This window comes from Crocodylus siamensis, chromosome 5 (assembly GCF_052110815.1).
Source record: "Crocodylus siamensis isolate JL-2025a chromosome 5, ASM5211081v1, whole genome shotgun sequence".
Taxonomy (NCBI): Eukaryota; Metazoa; Chordata; order Crocodylia; family Crocodylidae; genus Crocodylus; species Crocodylus siamensis.
The window spans coordinates 162,468,507-162,490,962 of NC_143399.1; the positions used below are offsets into that span (position 1 = coordinate 162,468,507).

The 22,456-nt window shown below is 41.9% G+C and overlaps 1 protein-coding gene across 1 annotated transcript in view; it reads left to right on the forward strand.

The window, feature by feature from the left end:
- Nucleotides 1-22,456, forward strand: part of THSD7A (thrombospondin type 1 domain containing 7A) — a 528,740-nt gene that overhangs the window by 398,357 nt on the left and 107,927 nt on the right. Inside the window, exons 11-13 of the mRNA XM_090046913.1 lie at nt 11,840-12,031; nt 19,428-19,662; nt 22,269-22,384. Coding sequence (XP_089903039.1) covers nt 11,840-12,031; nt 19,428-19,662; nt 22,269-22,384 — 543 coding nt within the window. The remainder of the gene's footprint in view (nt 1-11,839; nt 12,032-19,427; nt 19,663-22,268; nt 22,385-22,456) is intronic.

Sequence of the window (22,456 nt, forward strand, 5' to 3'; positions counted from 1 at the left end):
TGCTGCAATTTGTGGACTGATTATGGGCTACTTACCATGCACGGGCTGCAAGGACACAGTTTTAGAAACAGAGGACTAACATTTTGTGGATTCAAGAACAGAGCAGCAAAATTTAGAGCTAAAAAGCATTTCATCCTGGGGGCATACTGTTCTTCAGCTCTGTATATTTCTATCAGTTACCTGACATGAAGAAACTGCTTTTCCAGCACTCAATGTAGCTGCCAATGTGCAGCCATGTGAGGAGGTTAAAAAATAAGTTTTCCTGTGGAGAGATAGGAGAGAGATGAACAAACATTTTGGGATGCAGGGGTTAGAGGTACACTTCCCCATCAATTTTGGGTTTCTGCAAGCCCTTGCTTTTTATAACTCCTGAACCTTCTTTAAGAGGTTCCTTGCCACAGAATGAAGCCTTCCATGCCTTAAAACAATCAGAATACCCCAAGAGCACTGCCCAGTAACTCACTCCTCTGTTTAAAACACCTTCTTTCCCAACCTATTATTCTCAATTTGTCCTTGATTTAGGAAACAGCTGGGTGTGGTTGTTTTTCACCCTTTCTGTCTAATCCTTGAATCTTTCAGGGTGGGTAATATTATTTCTTTATGAGTATTTGTTTAAAAAGTGAAGACAGAAACCCATTTTATATTCTTACTGTGCATAGCACACACTTACACGCACAGCTGTGTATGGGATCTAGTATTTACACATGCAAAGGGCAAATTAAGTGACTCAGTAGTCATTTCCCTGCAGTATCTGGTTTTGGTGTGCAGCCATGGTAACTGAGTGCACAACACGCAGTCATGTAAATATATGCATGCAAAATTCCTATTTAAAATTAAATACTATTATTTACTACATTGCCATTACTAAATTAGCATTTTGCAAACAGTGGTCCAAACTAGCATAGTGCTTATTATGATTTATTACTGTTTTTAGTAATAAAAAACAGCATGTATAAACTGAAGGACTATTACAGCACCAGTATGTTTAAATTCTGTTTTGGAAACCAGAAGTGGACTAAATTGTTACAGATAGCCACTTAATCAGCTAGATCTCAACACAGAAATTTACACTATTGCAAAAACTTTCTTAGACCTCAGCATATGAGTAGAGCAGAATATTTGTTTCATTGAAATCAATGCCATTTCTATTTATACTTCTTAAGAGAATATGACTTCAAGAAGATTAACTGTGAGCTAATTGAGACAATTGAATAGAAATGCTGTGTAACTGAAGCAATTGAGGGAAAAGCATGCGATAGGGGAATTAGTAATGGAGTTAATCCACCTAGCTAAAAGCTAAGCATCTAAGCAGTACAACAGAATGCAAGAGCTTTCACAGCTGAAGGGACTTTTTTTCTGCTACAGTGGTAGCAAATGCACTGCACAGTTGTGCATGTAGTCTAGGACTTCCCTTGCAATTCAAGGAAAGTGATTCGTCTGCCCTATTCTTGCACGGGGGAGGGGGGCTCACCGGGAGTGCTGTGTTTAGTTTTGGGCCCTAGACTTCAAGAAAAATGTGGGTAGAGTCCAGCAGAAAGGAACCACAATTATTAGAAGCGTGAGTAGCATTACTTATAAGGAAACACTGGAAGAACTGGGACTGTTTAGACTGGAGAAGAGAAGACTGAGGAAGGATTTGATAATGGTCATCAAATACTTAAATGACGATAATAATGAGGATGAAGATAACCTTTTCCCTGTGGCTATATGGGACAGGACTATGAGCAATAGCCTCAAGCTGAAGCAGAGAAAATTTAGGTTGGAGATTTGGATGAACTTTCTAACTGAGGGTGGTCAGGTATTGGAACAGACTTAGAAAAGTTGTGGAATCTCCTCCTGGAAATGTTCAAGAGCAAGTTGGACAGACACTTATCCGGGTGGTTTAGTCAGGGATGATCCTCCCTTGAGCAGAGAGCTCCGCTAAATGAAGTCCCTTCCAGCCCTATTTGCGTATGATCCTGTGATCCTCTCTTACGGGAAGTAAGTCACTGCATAACACCACACCTTAAGGAATCCTTCAGTTTTCCAAGAAGTGTTAAGAAATCAACCCCCCAAAAATCCTATTATAAAATCTTCCAGTTTATCATGTTTTTCTTAAATAAATTAAACAAAATGAAAAACTTTCTCTTTAAAACTGTACCCAGCCAAACTCCAAATCCTGCTGACATTACATCCATTAGAAGTACTTCTGTTGTTGATAGATTCAGCTCGTCTTTCATTGGAAATGTGTTATCACAGATAAGCTTTGACTTTTCTTCAGTTTTTATGCTGATACTTGTGCAAACTGTTATCAAAACTTTGTTTCTGGTGAATTACTGTGGAGAAGTTTTAAAGGACTGTACTTTTCCACTTCAGGAAAAACACTGGCTTCTTATCATCGCATTATTGGAAAGCACTTAGATAAACACAGCTGTATAAAACATACATACTTTAGATCAGTGATTTTCCAATTTTTTTTGGTCTATTAGCTAAAAAATTGCTATGTAGATCATAGAGAGAGGTTCCTAAACACCATAGAAATGGTTATTCAAAAACTGGGCTAGAAATAAATTTCATGGAGAAAAGAAGTACTGTGGCTATTGTTAATAAGACACTACCATGTTGTTTTATTAGCACTAAGGCTGAAGTGGACTCTTCTTTTTTTTGGTCTTTAGTAACAGATAAGAAGAAAAAGTGTTCATAATTTATAAATACTGCTAAGATTAATAAAACATTTTACCATTCTTTGTATGTCTTCTAAAATATTTACAATACGTAAAAGATTGAGCTAACATAAGTGTAAGAGATATTATAGTATTCAGTTTTTGCTACATGTGCTATTTATTATCTCCACAGCATCTGCTAAAAAATGGGGGGCTTTGAAGAGTGTTATAAATAATGATGAATTTCAAGTAAATATTATTTGTTTCTATGTACAATGGCTTATTCGATTAGGTTTCCAGCGATTAACTTCCCTGCTACCTTCTACAGGAAAAAACTGGGTCAGCTTCTGCCAGCAATGCATGTGGGAGAGACAGCTTTCTCCAATACATACCAATTTGTAAAAGAAGCTTCAGTCTACCTCTAAGTCGTGGTTTATACTGGATATTATCTCAGTGCCTTTGAGAAAGTCAAAGTAAGATGGTAAAAATAAAAGACAGCAAAGTGTTTCTCTAGCAGCAGTCAGGTTTGCATAAGAGCAGAAACCATTTGCTTGGTGGAGGACTTCTCCATACATTGCATTTGCCATTTGCAAATAATGTCCTCCTCTTCCTTCCCTGTTCAGTACAGAAAATATATGATATTACTGACTGTAGCAATATCATTTGAAATGAGACACTAGTGAAAGTTTTGACTATAGGGCCAGGTTTTTAGTACTATGCATGCAGGACTTTCCTCTTTTAGGGAAAGAAGACTGTATATGCTTCCTGGTGGGAAACCTAGGAATGTAGCATAAACTAAATTGAGAATGTTAATTCAGCCTGGTGCTCCATTATTATAACTCTCATAAGGAAAGGCTGCCAGTCACCTGGAACTTTACTCATGGTGCATTCCCCTAATTTGAATAAGTGTCCATTTTGGAATAGACATGATTATGCTGCTTTAAATTTGGGTATTTTCATTGAAAACACCCAAATTTAAGACAGAATAATTGAAGGTAATGTTCTACTTTGCTAGTCTCAGATTTGTTCCAGGTTTGTAGGATTTTCCCCTTATTTTTCCTTTTTTGCCTTTAGCAACTTTTCCTGAACTTTTCCTCACATGGAATTTTTCATAGTTGTGCAATAAAAAATTTATTAGTGCAGGGTTACAGCATTACAAATCCCATTTGACCTGCTCTTAATTTTCTGACACTTACATTTTGAACTGAAATCTCCTTTGTTTACTCTTTGCCCAGAGGTAATTTTAGCTATTTTTGAGATAAGGGAGTAAAATAAGAACTTTTTTCCCCACTTAAAAATTCTGACCTCTTTTTCTTTTTCAATTTATTTTTCTTCAGGGATGTTGGAAACACTTTTAAACTATAGCATGCAAATAATTCTGAGTCTGGAGTTAGTTCTTTCCTAAACTGGGGGATTGGGGAGGAAGCTTTTAAAATAAAGTTAGTAGCATATGAAAATTCAGTCATGAACAAATACAATAGAAATACTCACTAAATTCCAAATGTAGAAAGCCTAAATGTAAATTCATAGCGAGATTGCACTAAACAGCCCAGCCATGGCTTTTTGCCATGCTTGGCCTCTGCACTTTTCCATGCCATAGTGAAAGGGGCAGGATGGCAGGGCCAGGGTGTGTGTGTGTGTAGATGTGTGTGAACCTAGGGCAACATGTTTACAAGAGTCACTGCTTGGGGTATTTTTCTCCCCTCCCCTCTACTCCCCCAGTCTCCCTGGTGTGGACTCAGCTGCTCCCCATCTCTATCCTTGTTTCTCTTCTGGCCAAGGCAACACCTGTGTCTTGAAGCAAGAATAAAGCAAGTGCCCCCCTTCCCCATCTCTGCATGAGTGAGCTGAAGAACTGTGTATGTGCATCTTGCTGTCATGGCTGATATCCCTAACCCCCCATCCCCTGTCAGCAGTCAGTGTGAAAAGCAGCTCTAGGCTGTGTGGTTCCCTGTCTCTGTGTCTGCTCTTCAGAGGCATGGGGCTGTCTGTGGGCTCCCACACATCCACCAAGAGACCCAGATGCCTCCTGTGAGCAGAGGCAGTAACAGGGAGCAGACCAGGCTGAAGATGTCTGCCATTAACTCGGTCGTGCCCAGGGAAGCTGTGGGTCATGGTGGGAGGTGTGCTCAAGTGCCCCGATCCTTCTGCCTTTGGCCAGTGCAAACAGTCTCATGCCCTGCTACCACCCCACCAAACAGTGAATTTCTGTTTGCTGCCGACTTAAACTAGAGCATTTACAGAAACCCACATAGATTTGAGCATTCTGCCTCGGCTTTTTGAATGTCTGTACTTAGCTGTCCCAGCTGCCTGCAGAGGGTTCAGGATTGAGAGTGTGTTCGGGGGTAGAAAGGTAAGAAAGATTTATTGACTTAACAAAAACATGACTACGCATAGTAACAAAACAAGGACAGACAGTAATAATTTGCGTTAGCAACTTATCGGCAGTCCCCTCTGATGCCTGATATATGACAAGTTTCTCTTCTGCAAACTCAGCAAAGTCAGGCATCCCTGATCAGTGCTGTCTGAGGGGTACCAGGAAGGACCCTGGTATTCAGTCCTCAGGCGCCTCGAGATCCACGGGCCCACTGATCCAGGTCAGCAGCTAATTAGTAATTTTTTTCACAGAGCTGCATCTTCCTTCTAAATGATTTCTGGATGTGCCAGCCAATTGATAACTTCTGAGCTATGCTGATAACTTAAAGCCATCCAGATTCTCTCATTATAATTATTCTTAGAACTAACCAGTAGCAATACAAGCCTTGCATTCTTCTGATAAGGTTAATTTTAACTATACCACAAAGCTTACTACTTCTACAAGGCCTTGCTAAATTTACTAGGCCTCATTGCTGCCTCATACAAGGCCTTACTATAAGTCCTTCCAAAGTGCATGCAGTGGTGGGAGCCACCACCCCCTGCCCAGGCCAGGTGACCCCTGGGTGAGCTGCTAATAGCTCTGTTCCATGCCCTGCCCCAGCTGTGCAGGGCCTGCCTCAGCTCTACTCCCTCCCTCACCACCATGGGGGCAGGGAGGGCAGCAGCAGATTGAGGCCCCAGCAGTGAGGGAGGGAGCAGGGCACAGGCAGGAGCAGGGACTGGCCGGTTAGTGGAACAAGCAGAGGCTCAGGGGACACATGCCCCCCCAGTCTGTATGTGGTGCAGAAGTGGTTGACACTGCGCACTGCACTTTGCTCCCTGCTATAGCTGCCCCATGCCCCCTGCCCATCTGGTGGTGGGATGCATGTGGCACTGCACAGCTCTCAGGGCATTGGGGTTCAAAGTGCAGCATGCAATGGCAGCTGCCTCCACCCCACACACAGATCAGGAGGGTACATGGCTCCCAGGCCTCCACTTGTCCCATCACCCGATCTGGCCAGAGCCCAACTCACCCAAGCCTTTGCTCCTGCTTGTGCCCCACTCTCTCCTTCACCACTGGGGCCTCAATCTGCCCCTCTTCAAAGCCCTTTCCCCTCCCTCAGCCCCTTTCCCCAAAGTCTCACCTGTTGGGGGGGTGCATGCACCCATGTGCCATGCACTCATCCCCTCCAAATAATGTTTTCTCCCTCTGCCTGTGAATGCAAACCATCATTAGGAGCTACATTTGGATGTATGCGTCAGCTCACTTATGGCTTCAGATATCTAAATAAAGGAATTGATTTTTGAGAAAAAAAAATAATAGTCTAGAGTGGGAGAGAATTTTCTTTTTTGTTTAAACTTTATTATACAAATGTTTAAAAGAAATGGTGAAAGTGCAAAGGTGTGTGGCCCTCCCAGGGGCCAAGCAACAAAACACACTATGTCACCAGGGATTGAAATACCCTCTCCCATGCTCCTTATGGTGTTACATGTGTAGGAGCAGCTGTCCATCTTCCACTTGCAGAGGGCCCCCTCAATGGCCCAGCATGACACAAATTGTTTCACATTTTGTTGGAAGGTGAAGTGTCCAAATTGAAACGTGACACATGCCTGAATCTGTGAGCAGAAGAGTTGGAGGACATCCTCAGAGCCAGCCCCTATGAACTAGTTTCTGTGGCTTTTCAGAGTTGCCATCTTAGCCTGGCTAAGCAGGAAGTCGGCCAGGCAAATCATGGTCCCCTTGGCTACTTTGTACAGGATAGAAAAGATGTACACAGTCTCAGAGAATTCCAAGTCCACCATGCCAGAAAGGGTGCTAAGGGCAACAAACTGACTGCAGCCTGGTGCAGTCCAGGAAAGTATGGAAAAGAGTCTCCTCTACCTCCTCCAGGTAGCAAGGGCAGGCAACTGATGCTGCGAGGTCTAAATAGAGGACAAAAGTGTTCATGGCCAGGGCATCATACAGCAGCTGCTACTGGAAGTCTTCAGTTCTCCTGGTGATGAATAGCTTGTGTACGGTGTGCCAGGCTGCTTGCTCTGGTGTTGTGCCACTAGGCACTGTCTCCTAATTGTGACAGGATGGGGAGCAAGAACATGGGTATGATGCACTTTGACTGTCCATGTATACAGCACCTACCTTAAAAGGGTCTCAAGACAGATCCTATCTGTGTTCTCATTGGGCATGAGGAGGAACAGCAAAGTGCTGGGTCTAGAACTCTCATTTTTGTCCAAAACAAGAGAAAAAGGCAGCTCTAGAAGGGGTCTGTCTAGTGAGCTGCCATCAGGGAGGGCTCGAATTGTGTGGAGGCAGTATTCTAAGGTGGCAAGCACATCCCCTGGGAGGACAGTTTTCACTTCAGACAAGAGGTGCAAAGCAAGACAGATAGCTTGCAGCCCAGCCAAAAAGCCAGGGCTTTGGCTGAGAGCCAGGCAGACCAAGCTGAGCTAGAAGAGCTTGTGCAACTGAACCAAGAAAGCAGGGAGACTTCTAGAGGTAAGGCTTGGTTTCTCCTGCTGCAAGGCCAAGATATGGACCCAGGGGCTCCTGTAGTTGCTCTTGAAATTGCCCTGGTGTCTCAGTCAGAGGTAAGCCCACCAATCCTGGTCAAGGCTGAAGTAGAAGAGTGATAAGGCATCTTTGCTGAGGCAGTTGAGATTCAACAACAAAACTTCCCAAACAAGGTTGAGGTCCCCCATGTAATGCAGGAAAACAAAAGCCAGTCTTTGCCAAGGGAGGCATGCCCCAGCAAACAGCAGGTGCTGAAGTGTTTGCAGGCAGAGGGTAGCCACCTCCCTCACTGGTGGACAGGTGCAGAACACCCTGCTGGAGCCAGTGGTGCCTATTCCAGAAGAAGTCCACAAGTAGCTTCTGGATACTTTTGAGCAGAGTCATTGGTGGGTCCAGGAATACACACCTGTGCCTTAGAGTAGCAGCTTCCAGTTTGTTGATGACCAGGACCTGACCATGATAGCTTAGGGCTTTGAAGCTATTGTGGCACCAAGACAAGCCTTCAGGCAGGTTGGGAGGGGGAGGGGGGTTGAGTGTCGGCCCAGGTTCCCAACAGAAATACAGTATGTCACTTCTGGCCCAGTTGATATAGGCTGAGGAGGCATTCTTGTAGTCTTGTTGGTACTCAGTCAAGGACTGCACGCCATCCTCACTGCTCACAAAAAAGTCATATCATTGGCATACTTTGTCACCTTAATTTGGGCTGTAGCTGGGGCTTTGACTGAGGCTGATGAGAGAGAGAGAGAGGTAGGAAACCAATACCTAAAGGAAAAGTCCCACTGAAAAAGAGAGAGAGATGAAATCACTTTCTTCCCATCCTATTGTATCAGTTCTTTCTAGGTATAATGTCTAGACTGTAACCTCTTCAGGGCAAAGACCAGTTGTCATGTATGTCTGTGAAGTGCTATGTTCACTTGTCACGCTACATAAATATATAACAGTAAAATAAAAATGAAATATTTGAGCATTGTTATCAGCTTTTTTCTGGTGGGATATATTCCAAAAGGGTGTTGTCTTTATACTGGCATTCTTCCCAATGTATGGTTGAATGGTTCCCGGTAGTTTAATATGTTATGCATTCTAAAAAGGATGGCAACAAAGTTCAATATGGTCATAAAATCATTAGTAAAATGCCAGAAATAATTTAATCTAACTAGAATAACCCCCTTAAGATATGAAATATCTGTTATCAAGTTGTACCTTTTAACTTTTAATTCTTTTTTTTCATCCTGTTGCCTTCAGTTAGCTAAGAATTGGACAACTTGGTTTTAATATGTTAAAATGTATTAGGATTCCAAATTATTTGATTTATAAAAAGAAGAAAGTGTATCTATTAGAAAAGATAAATGACAAATAAAGGAGACTGATTTGGAAATGGGATGATTGATTTTGTTTTTTCAACTATGAAACACACTGACATGAAATTAAGCTAAACATCAGATAATGACCCCAAATTTGAATTTCTAATTAAGCAGTACTTCAACAGGAGAAAGATAAGGAAGTTTTAACATGGTACTGTGCTTTTCTGCTTTCACCCTGGCCATAGATTTAATAGATTTTTAGGGTCGGAAGGGACCTCAGTAGATCGAGTCCGATCCCCATCCTATTGTATGACAGGTATTGCAGACAACTCATCTACTCTTTTCTTTTCTGAACAATTGGGTTTCATCTCAATGGAACAGAGTAAAATCCAACTGTATTACAGCAGTGACCCTCCATAATGGCTTAATTTAAAAAGGTTTTGCACTGATGGAAAAAGGTTGACAGGGATGCCCTTTATCAGGGTTGAAAACGAGGGTCATGGAATCAGGTGATTTTATTTCAAAGGTTCATATAAATCAGATAAGTACCAATACTTTAGGATCATAAACAACATGAGCTGCAGGACTACAGTCTTTATTAGATCTGAGAGTTTGAGTTTTGTTGATTTGTCTCTTGTGTCACAAGTTCATGTATGAATAAAAGATTTGTTCAAGGCCCAGTTAGAAGACAACAGAGCGCCAAAAGAAAACAAGCCGCCGCCATTGCCACCTCACTTAATTTTGTGATCTTATTTCATATTATAGTATTACACTAATGTTACTGTGAGTAACTGTACATGTAGATCATTGTCAAAACCCTATTTTCAGGAATTCCTCTTCATATACAAACTTTTTCAAATTTTGAACTTGATGTACAGATTCTTAACATATAAGAGAGAGGTTTTAAGGTTGTATAAAATGTCAACAAAATTGACATCATTGTGAAATGATGTTAGATTATTTCTTAATGGATTAAGATCTACTCAGTAATAAAAAGATAATGTTAGGATTAAGAGAAAGCAATTTTTATAGACTTATGTCCTGACTTTTAATACCCCCAACTTTCTTACAGTTAACCTTTGAAAATTGGGTCATTAGTTATTACTATTGACTAGGTGTCTTTACTGCTGGAAAAGAGTATTGTGACCATTTTTACTGCTTTATTGTATTAAGGACTCAACCCTGATTTAAAATCAGTGAAAATACTTCATTGCTCTTAGCTATTAAAACAAAATGATTGACCCAGTAGACCAGAGTGGGCAAAATACAACGTGTGGGCTGAATCTGGCCTGCCAGGCACTTTCAGCCCATGGTACCCACCAATGAATTGTACCCTGCCCAGACCTTCCACCCACGAGGGTGGGAGCAAGGCGCCCATGTATACACACACCCCAAACATACCCTAGTGAGCCTCGCTCCCACCCTTATGGTCATTGCTGCAGCTGCCAGGGACCTGCTCCACAGAGAGTGAGGAAGGCAGCTGGCTGCAGTGTGGGGGGCTTCCCTGCTGTGCCACACAAGTGTGGGGGCTGCGCATGCATGGCAGGGAGCACTGGTGATAGAGGTGGCCTGGCAGAGGCTGCATTCCTTGCCACAATGTACAGCACTAGCCAGAGCTGCACGCCACTGGGCACAAGCACTCTGTCTGCTGCTGCACCATGGGGACAATATGGGGGGTCCTCACATACCCCCACCCTTCCTTACACTCCACAAATGCCACACTCCCAGAACCTGCCCCCACACCTTCACATATACACAGCCGCTATGCATACCCTATACCCCCACACACATCCCCTCACAAATGCCTCCCATACACACACCCCACCATACACAGACATGCACACACCCCCCCACATCCCTGCACCCCCATACACAATATACACAGCTAAGAATTTATTTTTGTGTTATACTCTATATACAGTGTGCAAACACAAATCATGAAAAAATATTTTTGTAATAAAATTTAAATATGTTATAATACCTATTTGACTTTTAGTATATGATAATGGTTTATTTTCTGGTTGTAAGATGGCAGCCCCCTCCCCCCCCCAAGAGCATGGGGGGGTTGCAAGGGGAAGGACTTCCAGTGGCAAAGGTCAGGGGTTAGGAGTGGGACTTCTGGTCCCAAGACAGTGCCCAGGGGGCAGGGCTGTCAATGGGTGGGACTACCCATGTGGCCTTCAAAAGCTCACTAAACCTTGTTAAGCAGCCCTCCACCTGAAATAATTGCCCACCCGTGTGATAGACCAATCAGTGGGTTGTGGTTTGCAAGGAGCCACAAGGTGAAACCAGTCTGTAGCCTCCTCCTCCTTCTTCCAGCTTATGCCTGCAAGCTAGAGTGAGTCTGCACTGCAGGGTGAGATCTGAACTGTGCGTGTTGTGGGCGAGAGCCCAGGGGTTTGCAAGAAGTTGGACAACCCTGTGATAGACCATAACATAATGTGAAAGACCAGGGGTCAGCAACCTCATAGGAATGTTGGGCCAAAGTAAAACAACTTATTCTGAGGATAAGTTGATAGCATTTTCAACCCACTACCATAATTTCTCTGGTGCCTATCATCCCACCACTGAATTACCACTAATGCACTTGAGACTTGCTGACAAATTGTCTCTGATATCCTGCTTCTGTGGACTAGATGGAATCACTCAGTGGACCTTTGGTTCCAGCCCTGTAATAGACTGTTTTTCAGCTCCATCAAGATTGCACACCGTGCACTATACTAGCATTAAGTTGCTTCTAAATTATTTCATATATTTTAAAATATTGAATAACACAGTTACTAGGCTAAAGAATAACTAAGTCGATGTCCACTTTAGTGGGGTTTCAGTTTCTGCTTCATGAATACATATGAGTATTGTGGCATTTTTCATAGCATTTGGCCATAGAAGACTGTCATTTTGATAACTAATCTATTTACTTAGTTTTTACACAACAACAGAATCTAATTTATTTGTGTGCCCATCTGGGCTAGATTGCTCATTTTAAATTAATTTAACAAATGATAGACTGTTACTGGCCTTTTCTTTCCCAGGAGAAGAGGTTGACAGACAGCTGTGTCGAGATGCTATCTACCCAATCCCCATTGTCTGTGAAGTTCCATGCCCAAAGGATTGTGTTCTCAGCATGTGGTCTGGATGGTCCTCCTGCTCACACACCTGCTCAGGAAAAACCACAGAAGGAAAGCAGATGCGTGCCCGCTCTATTTTGGCATATGCAGGTGAAGGTAAGGATGCATACTTCACCAGGGTTTGTGTTTGATTATGAATTTTTTTCTTTGTAGTGATAAAATAATTCCATGATCAGAGGGAACTGGTTATTACAAAGCATCCTTACTCCTCCTCTTATTTAAAATACCTGTTATATATAAGTAAAAGCTTTTTTGTGCTTTGTATAATTTAAATCAGAGGATTCTTTGGTATGTTTAAAACTAATCTGGGCTACTCTTTGTTCTTGAACAAGTTCTCTGTATTCTTATTTCAAATACAGATTTTCTGTTTTGCATTTTAATTTAAACTGGCAAATGTTTTACCATAAATAATGTCCAGTACAAGATGTATATGGAAAGTCCTTCATTGTCCTGAATTATTCTCATAGAGTTCTCATAGCTGGTCTCTGTAGTCGGACACATTTCTATTGGAAGAGGGCTACTAATCAAGAGCTGTCCAAGCAGGTGTTTATTCAAATTACCCTCTCCCTGCCAGTATATAGTCTGAGTTCCAAAGTTATATGCATGAGGGCTGTATTCCTTTTAGCTATGTTTAATGTAATTCAGTGCTCTGACTTAAATCACTAGGGCTAGACACAGGTGTTCAATTTCATACATTTGCAGTGCCAGAATAAGTGGCAATGAAAAGATTGCTTCTGTGTGATTGAACATACAGTATTTTCATAAGGACTGTGCAACTTTGATTTAAGCTTCCAGACATCCAACCTCCATTCTTCAAATGCTTGTGTGGCTTATGTATTGTTCTGTGGTATACTGTTGTATTCAGTCTTACTTTTCTAAAATCACAGAACCAACAGGAATTGTATTGTTCCAACTCATGTTCTGTTTCATTCATTTCAATTGAACAAAGAAATAGTAGGTATGTGTCAATATTATATATTAACAAGCAATGGCAATGCTGTCATATTTATTACAATTTTAATATAAATAAAAAATACATATTGACAATTTTTATAAGGTAAGTTAGAAATGCATTTTCCAATAATAATTTTAAAAATAATTTTCATGAGCCATTTATTTTCCTGCATATATTGAGGCATTTGCCTTTCAAGTGCTCATTTTACTTTGCAAGAAACAGAAATGCACCCTAACTTTGTGCCACAGAAATATAAATCTGATCCTTATAGAAGGAAATCATGCCCCCAAGTTTCATTAACTTCATTAATGTCTTTTTAAAAAGTAGGTAGTAAATCCTGGAAGTGGGTGCTCAACACCTCCCACCCTCATACCTGAGGCATCAATATATCAAAAAAAAACTTAAGCATGAACTGAATTTTAAAGGCTTGGTTGAACACTACTGAAAATCAGGGGAGTTGGATGAAGCCTCAAAGCAATTAAGAATATGCTTTATTAAATAGGGGTGGGATTAACTGCTTCAGTCTAAGGTAAAAACAGATGTTATAAAATGAAGCAGATCATGCTGTGGCAGGACACATTCTGTCATAGCTGATCCAGTTTACTGGGTGAAACGTAGAGCATCCTTTGTCTTGCAGTGAACAGAGGCCCAATGCAGGGTAACATTTGACAAGTTCCTCTTGCCCAGGATTTCCCATGTCCTTTGCTGACCCATACTGCCTTGCCAGGGCTTGGGTCCCACACTGCCTATGCCTCTCCATGAGGCACTGGTTAGCAAGGGTCCCAGTGCAGAGGCATGGAGCAGCACATGACCAATGGAATCCCTACCCCCTCATGTCTCCATGCAAGGACCCGCGGTGACCCATGCCTCCTCATGAAGCACAGGTTGGTGAATGTCCTGGCAAGGAAGTTCAGCGTGGCATGGGTTCTGGGGAATTCCTGGTGCCCTTGTCTCCACTCTGGAGCCTGCACTGGGTCTGACACCAACCCATGCTTCATGCAGAGGAATTTCCTGAGTCCTGTATTGCCCCATGCCTCCTCCCATGGGTTAACATGAGACCCAGGATGGATGTACATGAGAACTGCATGGATCCTGGCATGGTGACATGGGCCAACAGGGTTTCCCAAGGTCCCATGCTTACAGACTGAGACCTGCAAGGGCTTTCCCCACTTACAGAGATGTGCTCCTGGAGATCTCATAGCTGGTCTGTGTAGGTGGAGCACCCCAAGATTCCCCAAGGCATGCCATTATAAATAGGGAAATCTGGGCAGATGCTCTTGAGGGGCCTAATCCTACCCAACCCTAGGAGTTCCCAGAGTACACATGTTCAGGCCCCTCCAGGGCGTAACAAGGGGTAGGGATGTCTGTTTGCTTACCATTTGTGTTGCTATAAAAAGGCAATGTCAAGCAAAGTCTGTTTCTGTCCTAAGAGTCTGTTTGCTGAATCATTTTTCAATAAACTGTATATAATTTAAAAATAAAAGACAAACTTCCAGGATTGAAATACCATTACTACTATAACTAAATTGACTCTATTAACTTTATTTTAAGATCTTTTATCTTTAAAGAACTGTATTATTTCAAGGCCTGAATAAGTTTTTTCTTATAACTAGGATGACCACATAATTGTTAAGGAAATCCAGGACGGGGTGAGGGACACCACCATGCACTCACACACTTGGGCGAACATACAAACACACACACACCACACACAGACTACTCCCCCCACCCCACAACTCCCAGTAGCCCTGATGGCAGGGCAGAACAGCACAGAGGCCCATGGCTGGGCTCCATTCCCCATGCACAGAAGCTGAACCTGGCTGGGAGTGGCCCCACCTCCCTGCTGCCAGCAGCCATTAAAGGCCACCACACACAGCCCAGCCCTCAGCAGTGGCCACAGCAGCAGGGTACGAGGCTACCAGCAGTGGGCAGCCATTCAGGCTTGCTCCGTGCAGGTGGCTGGCCCCAGCTCAGGCCCTGTTCCCTGGCCCACCCCACCCTGCTTTGACCAGTCTCTGCTCCAGGCTGGAAGAGCAGTGCACGTGGCAGCAGCCTTTGCCTTCTTCCTGCAAAACCCAGGGCTTTTGCTTGAATTTACCCCAAGTGGCCAGGACACAAGAACACCCTACAAAATCTGGCCATTTTTTCCAGGCCAATCCAGGATGTATGGTCACCATAATTATAACATCTTTGATCATTCTATTTTTCTGAAAGAAAATAAAAATCGTAGCTTGCCTTTCTGGTTCTTAATGTTGATATATTTAAAGCTAAGTCAAAACTTGGATTTTACTCTTTTTGAAGTCTTGTCCAATCCCATATTATACTTACAAGTTTCATGGAAGGAGCATACCATAGTATCTTGATTCTTGGTTATTAAAGCCCTTTTATGGTGTCCATGTGGTCTGAAAAGGCCATACACCAGGAAATACCCATGGGGTACATCTACACAAGATGCTTTGCCACACAGTAGATAGAGCAAATTAGTGCATAATCATCATCATCTACATATAAAGACCCTTATTGCACAGTAATTTGCTCTACTCAGCAGTTCATTTACTACCTCTAAATTTGTTACTACTGCACAGTAAGATGCATGTAGACAGCTGACCAGGAGCAAATTTGCTCCCAGTCAGCTGGGCACCAAGCGGTGGGATATTGCTCCCTGCCCCCAGAAGCTGCCTGCTGCCCCACCTATTGTGGAATAGGGGCTGGGAGATCCCTGCACAGGAAGAGTTCCCCATCCAGCCTAGAGCTGTCTGGGACCTTCCCCAGACTGGAACAGTTCCCAGCCAGCCTCAGGCTTTGTGGGGAAGTCTGCACAAGCAGCCTGGGTCTGGCCAGAAATTGTCCTAGTCTGGGTCAGGTCCCAGCCCCACAGCTTTTTCCCAGCCCCATGCCCCATTCAGGCAATTGAAGAATGGGGCTTGGAAAGAGCTGTTGAGGAGGGGCATGTCCTAGCCCCCTTCCCCGATCTGGTAGTGGGGCAGCTAGCAGCAAGCCCCTGGCTGGGTGGGGAATCCCCACAGCTCCTTCCAAGCCCCCTGCTGTTGATCAGGAGCCAGGGCTGGAAGCTCCCTGCTGCCAGGGCAGGGCGATATTGTCTATGCCCAGGCTTTGCCACCCATTCCCACCCAACATCAGGCAGCTCCTGGGGCAGGGAACCATCTCCCAGCTCCCACCAAGAAACAACTGTCTCTTGGCCCTGTGTTCCCTGCCAGCCCCTGGGCAGCACCCAGGGAGAGCCTAGAGCTCCCCCTGGCTGCTGCAAGGGGGGAGGAGGGAGAAGCAGGGTGGGAGCATTCCTTTCCGGCTTCTCCCATTGAAATCAAATCTGTTTCCAAATGCGCATATGTGTAGATGCCTGCCCAGGGTGTGTTTACTTCACAGTAAATTATTCTGGAGTAAACCCAAACCACAGCATTTGCATGTGTAGACACATCCATGGTGTAAAAACTTGTTGGCCCTTTTCACAGTCTCTGATGTACTGTGGTTTGGGAATGGGAAGGGAAAAGGATACGACCAGAGTATATCGCTGCAATTCACTTGTTCTTGGTTGAAAGAAAAGACAAGCATAAATTTTGAGCAGGTGTGAAACTGCTCTAAATCAGGTTGCAGGCAAGGCTGAGGAGGAGGAAGCACAAAGGCAGTAAATTCCTCTCTTCTCTTCTCCACCTTGGCGCAATCATCTCCATTCCTGTAGGAAGCAGACTTGAGAATTGAGAATCTGATCTAGGGTGTGCATGCATTTTTTCCAGACCCAGATAAACTACACCTACTTGTATATGCTATATGGTTATGAAAATCAGGAATGGATCTCTTCTCAGAGAGAGGATCTTATTTCCCAAGACAGGTTTTGCATGGCATTTGAAATGTGTAAACTAGTGCCAATGCACTAGCTTATTCATATTTTCTGGAATCATTCTCCTCTTTTCAGTTGAAGCGAATATTAATTTATGAAGTTGTTTTCCTGTGAGTCAGGCAGTTTCTCATTTGTGTTAATGCTGAGCTAATCTGCCCTATGCAGCTAGAAACTCAGGAAAATCATTGTCTGAAAATTTAAAACGACAGTAAAGGACAAGTCAGTAACCTCACACATCACACAGCTGTCATAGAGATCCAGTTTTAATCTATGTAACATTCACGTCTTTCCATCCCATGTAGGGATGCATCTGATTTTTCTTCCTGACCCTAATGCTTGGTATATATTTGGTGTAAGTAATAAGTAGACACTGATGGTATAGACAGGCATAACAATTGTAATACTTTCAGAGAATACCAATTAAGCAATTGTAATGCAACTGTTATACCTACATGATTCCATAGCAATACAAGTGTAGCACAAACACCCCAACTTTAACTGTTTTTCATTCAGGATCAAAGTTAGTGAGACTTAGCCCCTGATAGACATGCAAGTGGGTGCAATGGAATCTAATGCAAGATCCCCAACAATTGTGCTTCTTGCCAAGCCACGCATTCATGGCAAGGGTGTGATTGCAGGATCCAACATTACATCCCATCACCTTATTGCTGGTGCAGGGGGCCCAAGAGTGTGATCCTGAGCTCACCCCACACTGGCAAGTAGCAAGCTCCCATAGGTTGGAACCACATCAGCGGGTCTGGGCTCCCAACCATAGAGGCACACCATGCATCACAGGGCCCTCAGCTGATCTTTATAATCTACTTGATTCCCTCTAAACTCTTCATTCCACAGGCATTAATGACCCTCTCTTCTTTTTAATGGTCTTGATGTTGTGCTGATGAAACTATCTTTTCTTCTGACATTCTGCTGTTTGCTAACTCTAGCTAGAGTGTTAACTCAGGTGTATATAAACTCAGGTGTTGAAAGAACTGTCAAGCCCCTCAAGAAGGCTTGATTTGCTTTATGAATCTGCAATGATGTACCTTTAATGACAACAGGACTCATGAAACAACATATTTTGATTATTTTTTGCCTGGTCTGTTATGTTTTTATACATAATAGAAGATATAGAAAATTAATGGGCATTCCAATACATTTATATTGGCTTCCATCTTTAACTGAATAATATAGTCCTAGGTCCCTCGTCAATTTGGAACCCACACTACATAAAATTATTTTTTCCTATATGAATTTCCTTATATTTGTCAGTACTGAATCTAATCTGTGAATTTATTCCTAAAATTCTTCAGAATTCTTCATTACTGATCAACTGTACCCCAGTCTTTCTATGTAGCACTTTGTTTCAGTGCTTCCTCTTCTGACATTTCAGTATTCAACACTATCTAAACATTGTTACCTGAAACAAGTAGGTTTTGAATGCTGTCTTGCCAGTAGCCCTTATAGTACAATCCCATAGAAAAAAATCATTTAGTTCTTTCACAATATCTTTATCTTCTTTAATCATTCCTTTTATTTCCTGATACTGTAGCAGACTCACCAGTTTATTCTGATCAACTTGAGAATGTTGATCTGGTTTGGGTTTTATTTCCTTTCTAAATTTCTACTTTACTAAGCTATATGAGTCTACGAAATAGTTTGTATTTCTGTGTGCTGGTTTTATTTGCACCGGGCTTTCATTTCTCTGCAGTGAATGTATTTGCCTTGAATAAATTCTTGGATCTTTTCATTTAACCATATATTTTACTTGCCCTATGCTTCTGGGTTTTGTTCAGGGCTATGCATGTGCTGTCCTGATATGAAATTATGCATGTTGTACCATCTGTGACTAAATTCTGGTAGGGGTGTGTGTGTGTGTGTGTGTGTGTACACACACACACATATATACATATACATTTACATACATACGTGTGTGTGTATGTATGTATGAGTATATATATGTATAGATGCATATATATGTGTGTATATGTGTGTGTGTGCGTCTGTGTGTATAATCTTTCTAAAGATTAGACTTACAGTACTAGTCTTTGCTATGGTTTCACACTCTGTAAAATTAAAGTTAATCACACAGGATTTTCTATGAAAAGTTCAATGAAAGTTAATTCTTCAACCAACTCTAAAAGTCAAGCCTTACTGGGATAGAACATGCATAAGTGCCTGCCAAAACTGGGATTTCGTCCTAGAACTTGGTTAAAAGTGACCTCTCCTCTTGTGTATGCTGGGACTAGCTGTTCAAAGAAATGATTATTTAAAATGTAGAGAATTTGATCCTGTTGTGACATTTGTCTTGTTTATGTGGGAAAGAGGAAGTTACCCATCATTTCTTTTATTAGACCTAGAGGCCTACTTGATCTCTCTCATCACTGAGCATTTAATATACCCTTTCCTTTCCTGATGTGCAGCAATTGGGCAAGATGCCAACTTAAATTCCGAGGGTGACAGGCAGGGAGGCAAATATGCTTCCTCATAAATCCTAAAGAAGAGCACGTGCTTCTGTTTTCGAGAGAAAAACAACAAATGCTTCATGCCATGTAACAAGCATATAGTTCATCACTGTACTTTCCAGACAGCGTAACATATGTAAACTATTTTTCAGTTACATTTTATAGCATTTTATTTCTTACTTCATTATGAACATTTGCACTGCTTTGTTATTCCAGGAGGTGTTCATTGCCCAAACAGTAGTGTGCTACAGGAAACCCGCAGCTGCAACGAACACCCTTGCACTGTATACCACTGGCAGACTGGACCTTGGGGCCAATGTATAGAGGATGTGTCTGTGTCTGCATTCAACTCATCTACTAGTTGGAATGGAGAAGCCACCTGTTCTGTTGGGATGCAAACAAGAAAAGTCATCTGTGTGAGAGTGAATGTGGGACAAGTGGGACCAAAAAAGTAAGGATCTGTGCAGCGTTGTTTATTAAATTAAATGATCTCTATATTTTGTTTTTTCGATGCAGATAATTCAATGATATGTGAATTTGGTACGCACAAGGAAAAGATATAGCTGTTTTTTTTACGTCTGTTCTTAAATAACTAAACTCTTAAAGGTATAAAACTAACATGCTAGCAGAAGTGTAAGAGCTATAGAACTCCTCTTCTCCCTTGTTTGCCATGGAGAGTTCTCACTATGGTAGTTTTTGCTGACGCTTCCACTGCAGAGTCGTCAAGCAGGGACACAGACACCAGGCCAAATCCATCTCTACAGTTGCTGATGAGCAACTGTATGACCCTGTGCCTTTCAGTGAATCATTGAGAGGCAGTGTTTCTTCTTGAGCTATCTATGACACCTGATTATCTTATTAGGCAGTCAGTAGACTAGGGACATGGGGAGAGGGAAGCAAACTCTCCACTGGGGAGAATACAGTGGCTTGAAAGCCTTTGCTGTCTTTGAGGGTGTATAGGGGTTTGTACCTCAGGATCCAAGTAGGACTCTGAAGCTGTGGATCGTAGGAGGATGTATAACTGTAGCTGGATCCTTACCATGAAGCCTAGCAGAGCCAGAGTAAAGATCTCAAGCTTTTAGCCTTACCACACCTGCATATTTCACAAGGGGTGCCTATGTCCCAATGCTCTAATGATCTACTGTGGTGTATGGTGAGGGTTCAGATACAAATGAGTTGCAGGTGAAATGAATGTGACAGCATCTTATAAAATCTCCCTACAGTTTGTTACTTTGTAGTATGATTAGCTTACTCTAGTCAGGAGAGATTCAGAGGTGGAATAGGTAGTACATTACAGAGCAAGAACAGAAGTTCTCATATGTTTTCCTGTTTCATTAGAACTAGGGTCAAGAAATTCACTTGACAGGGAAGGGTGAAGAGGGATGACGGGGAGAATTTTATGCATAGTAATTTGCATACCACATATTTTATAACATACATGCCGCCACACTCAGCCATTGTTAGTAGCGTTCTCTGCAGTTGTGTAATACTAGTAAACATTTTTGTTGCCAGCCAGTTTACAGTTTAAGTCATTTTACAGTGAGCTTACCATTGATGTTTAAACCTGCTATTACAGTACTTGAATTTATTTTGACCTTCATTTTTTGGAAGGAGGACTGTTGTATTATGTCATAGACAAATCCTGTGAAATAAGAACAAAAAAGTATTGACTGGACTTTCAAACTGTCACGTTAAATTCACTGAATCATTTTTAAAGAGCAGACGTTTGACATTAAAATGTAAATAGGAACTTTGTTTTAAATTCCCCTTAAATAAAAAGATTACTGCGGTATGATAAAATCAATATTATTGTCCTTATCTACTTTACAAGTACAAGATCTCAACTCATATCATTTATGTTTAATTTGACCTTGAATAAGGATTGGGGGGAAAAAAATCAATAATCTGCTTTAAGCCACATATACTAAATACAAACAACATAAAAGGTTGAAGCGGCATTTTAATTGAACCAGTTGTCTTGCCACAGGATTTGGAGCCTTCATTTTTCATTAAAGATCAAGCTCTCATACAAACTAAATACAGTCATGGTTGTAGCATTTAGGGTTATTTTGTGCATTTAAAGGTAGCTGTGTCTGTGGGTATGTCTATACAGTGAAAGGCAGGCAGCTCCTTGCAGAGACATACTATGCTGCTTTTTGCATGTTCAATGTCCTGCACCACAGCAATGTAGCTATGTTACTGTGGCATTGTGGACCCACTAATAGGCTTTTTTTCTCAGCAATAACCTGCCTATAATGCTTCCAGCATGCCCATCTTCCAGAAACTGGGCACATAGACTCAGCGTGTTTCACAAGCTCTGATTCTACAAACTATGACCTATTTATCCTATTGGGAGCAGCAGTTCAACAGTCCTATTTGTCCTATTGGGAGCAGTGGAGATTTTCTCTTAGGTAGGAGTGATTTGGGGACAATTACCAATTCTGTTTTGTCAAAAAACCTTCTGTTGGTACAGTTTATTTTTGCTTATTTTGGGAAATGGTATTAGTTAATTCAGTAAAACTGGGTTTTTTTCTTGTATAAGCCATCTCTCTTCCTAAAAGACTTTACTGGTATAGGTGTACCAGAAAACCTTTCTGGTGTAGACAAGGTCTAACAATAAATCATGCCTAAATTGTAGATTTTAAGAGTCATGCTAAGAAGTCTGTTAAATTAGTTTTCTCAAGCTCCCCAAATTTCACATTCATTCCATGGTTACTTTGTTCTCTGTTATTGGTAATAAAAAATATTTGCTTCCCAACTGCAGGGTTTGTTTGTTTGTTTGTAAAGGTAACTCTAAGCCTTTTATTTGTAAAAGTACCATAGGGGGTCCTTGCCAAAACTTCCACTAATTCTACTTATGCACCTAGAACCTTGTATAACATTCACAAATTTAGAGGAATTAATTTAAATGCTAAGAAATTCTAGCTCTGAGCCCAAAGGAAGTATGAACAACTACAGCTCCTGTGCAGCATCTCTAGGTTTCCAGCATCGGTCGCACGTCAGCACTCTGTTACAGAATGATCTTTCATTTTATTATGTGCATTTCCTTTTTTCTAGATGCCCTGAAAACCTTCGACCAGAAGCAGTGAGGCCTTGTTTGCTTCCTTGTAGAAAAGACTGTATTGTGACACCATTCAGTGAGTGGACACCATGTCCCTCTTCATGTCAAGAAGGTAACATGATTTACTGTCTATCACTTGACAGACTTTCAAAAAGTCAAATAGAAATAAACCTCCCCACCACCA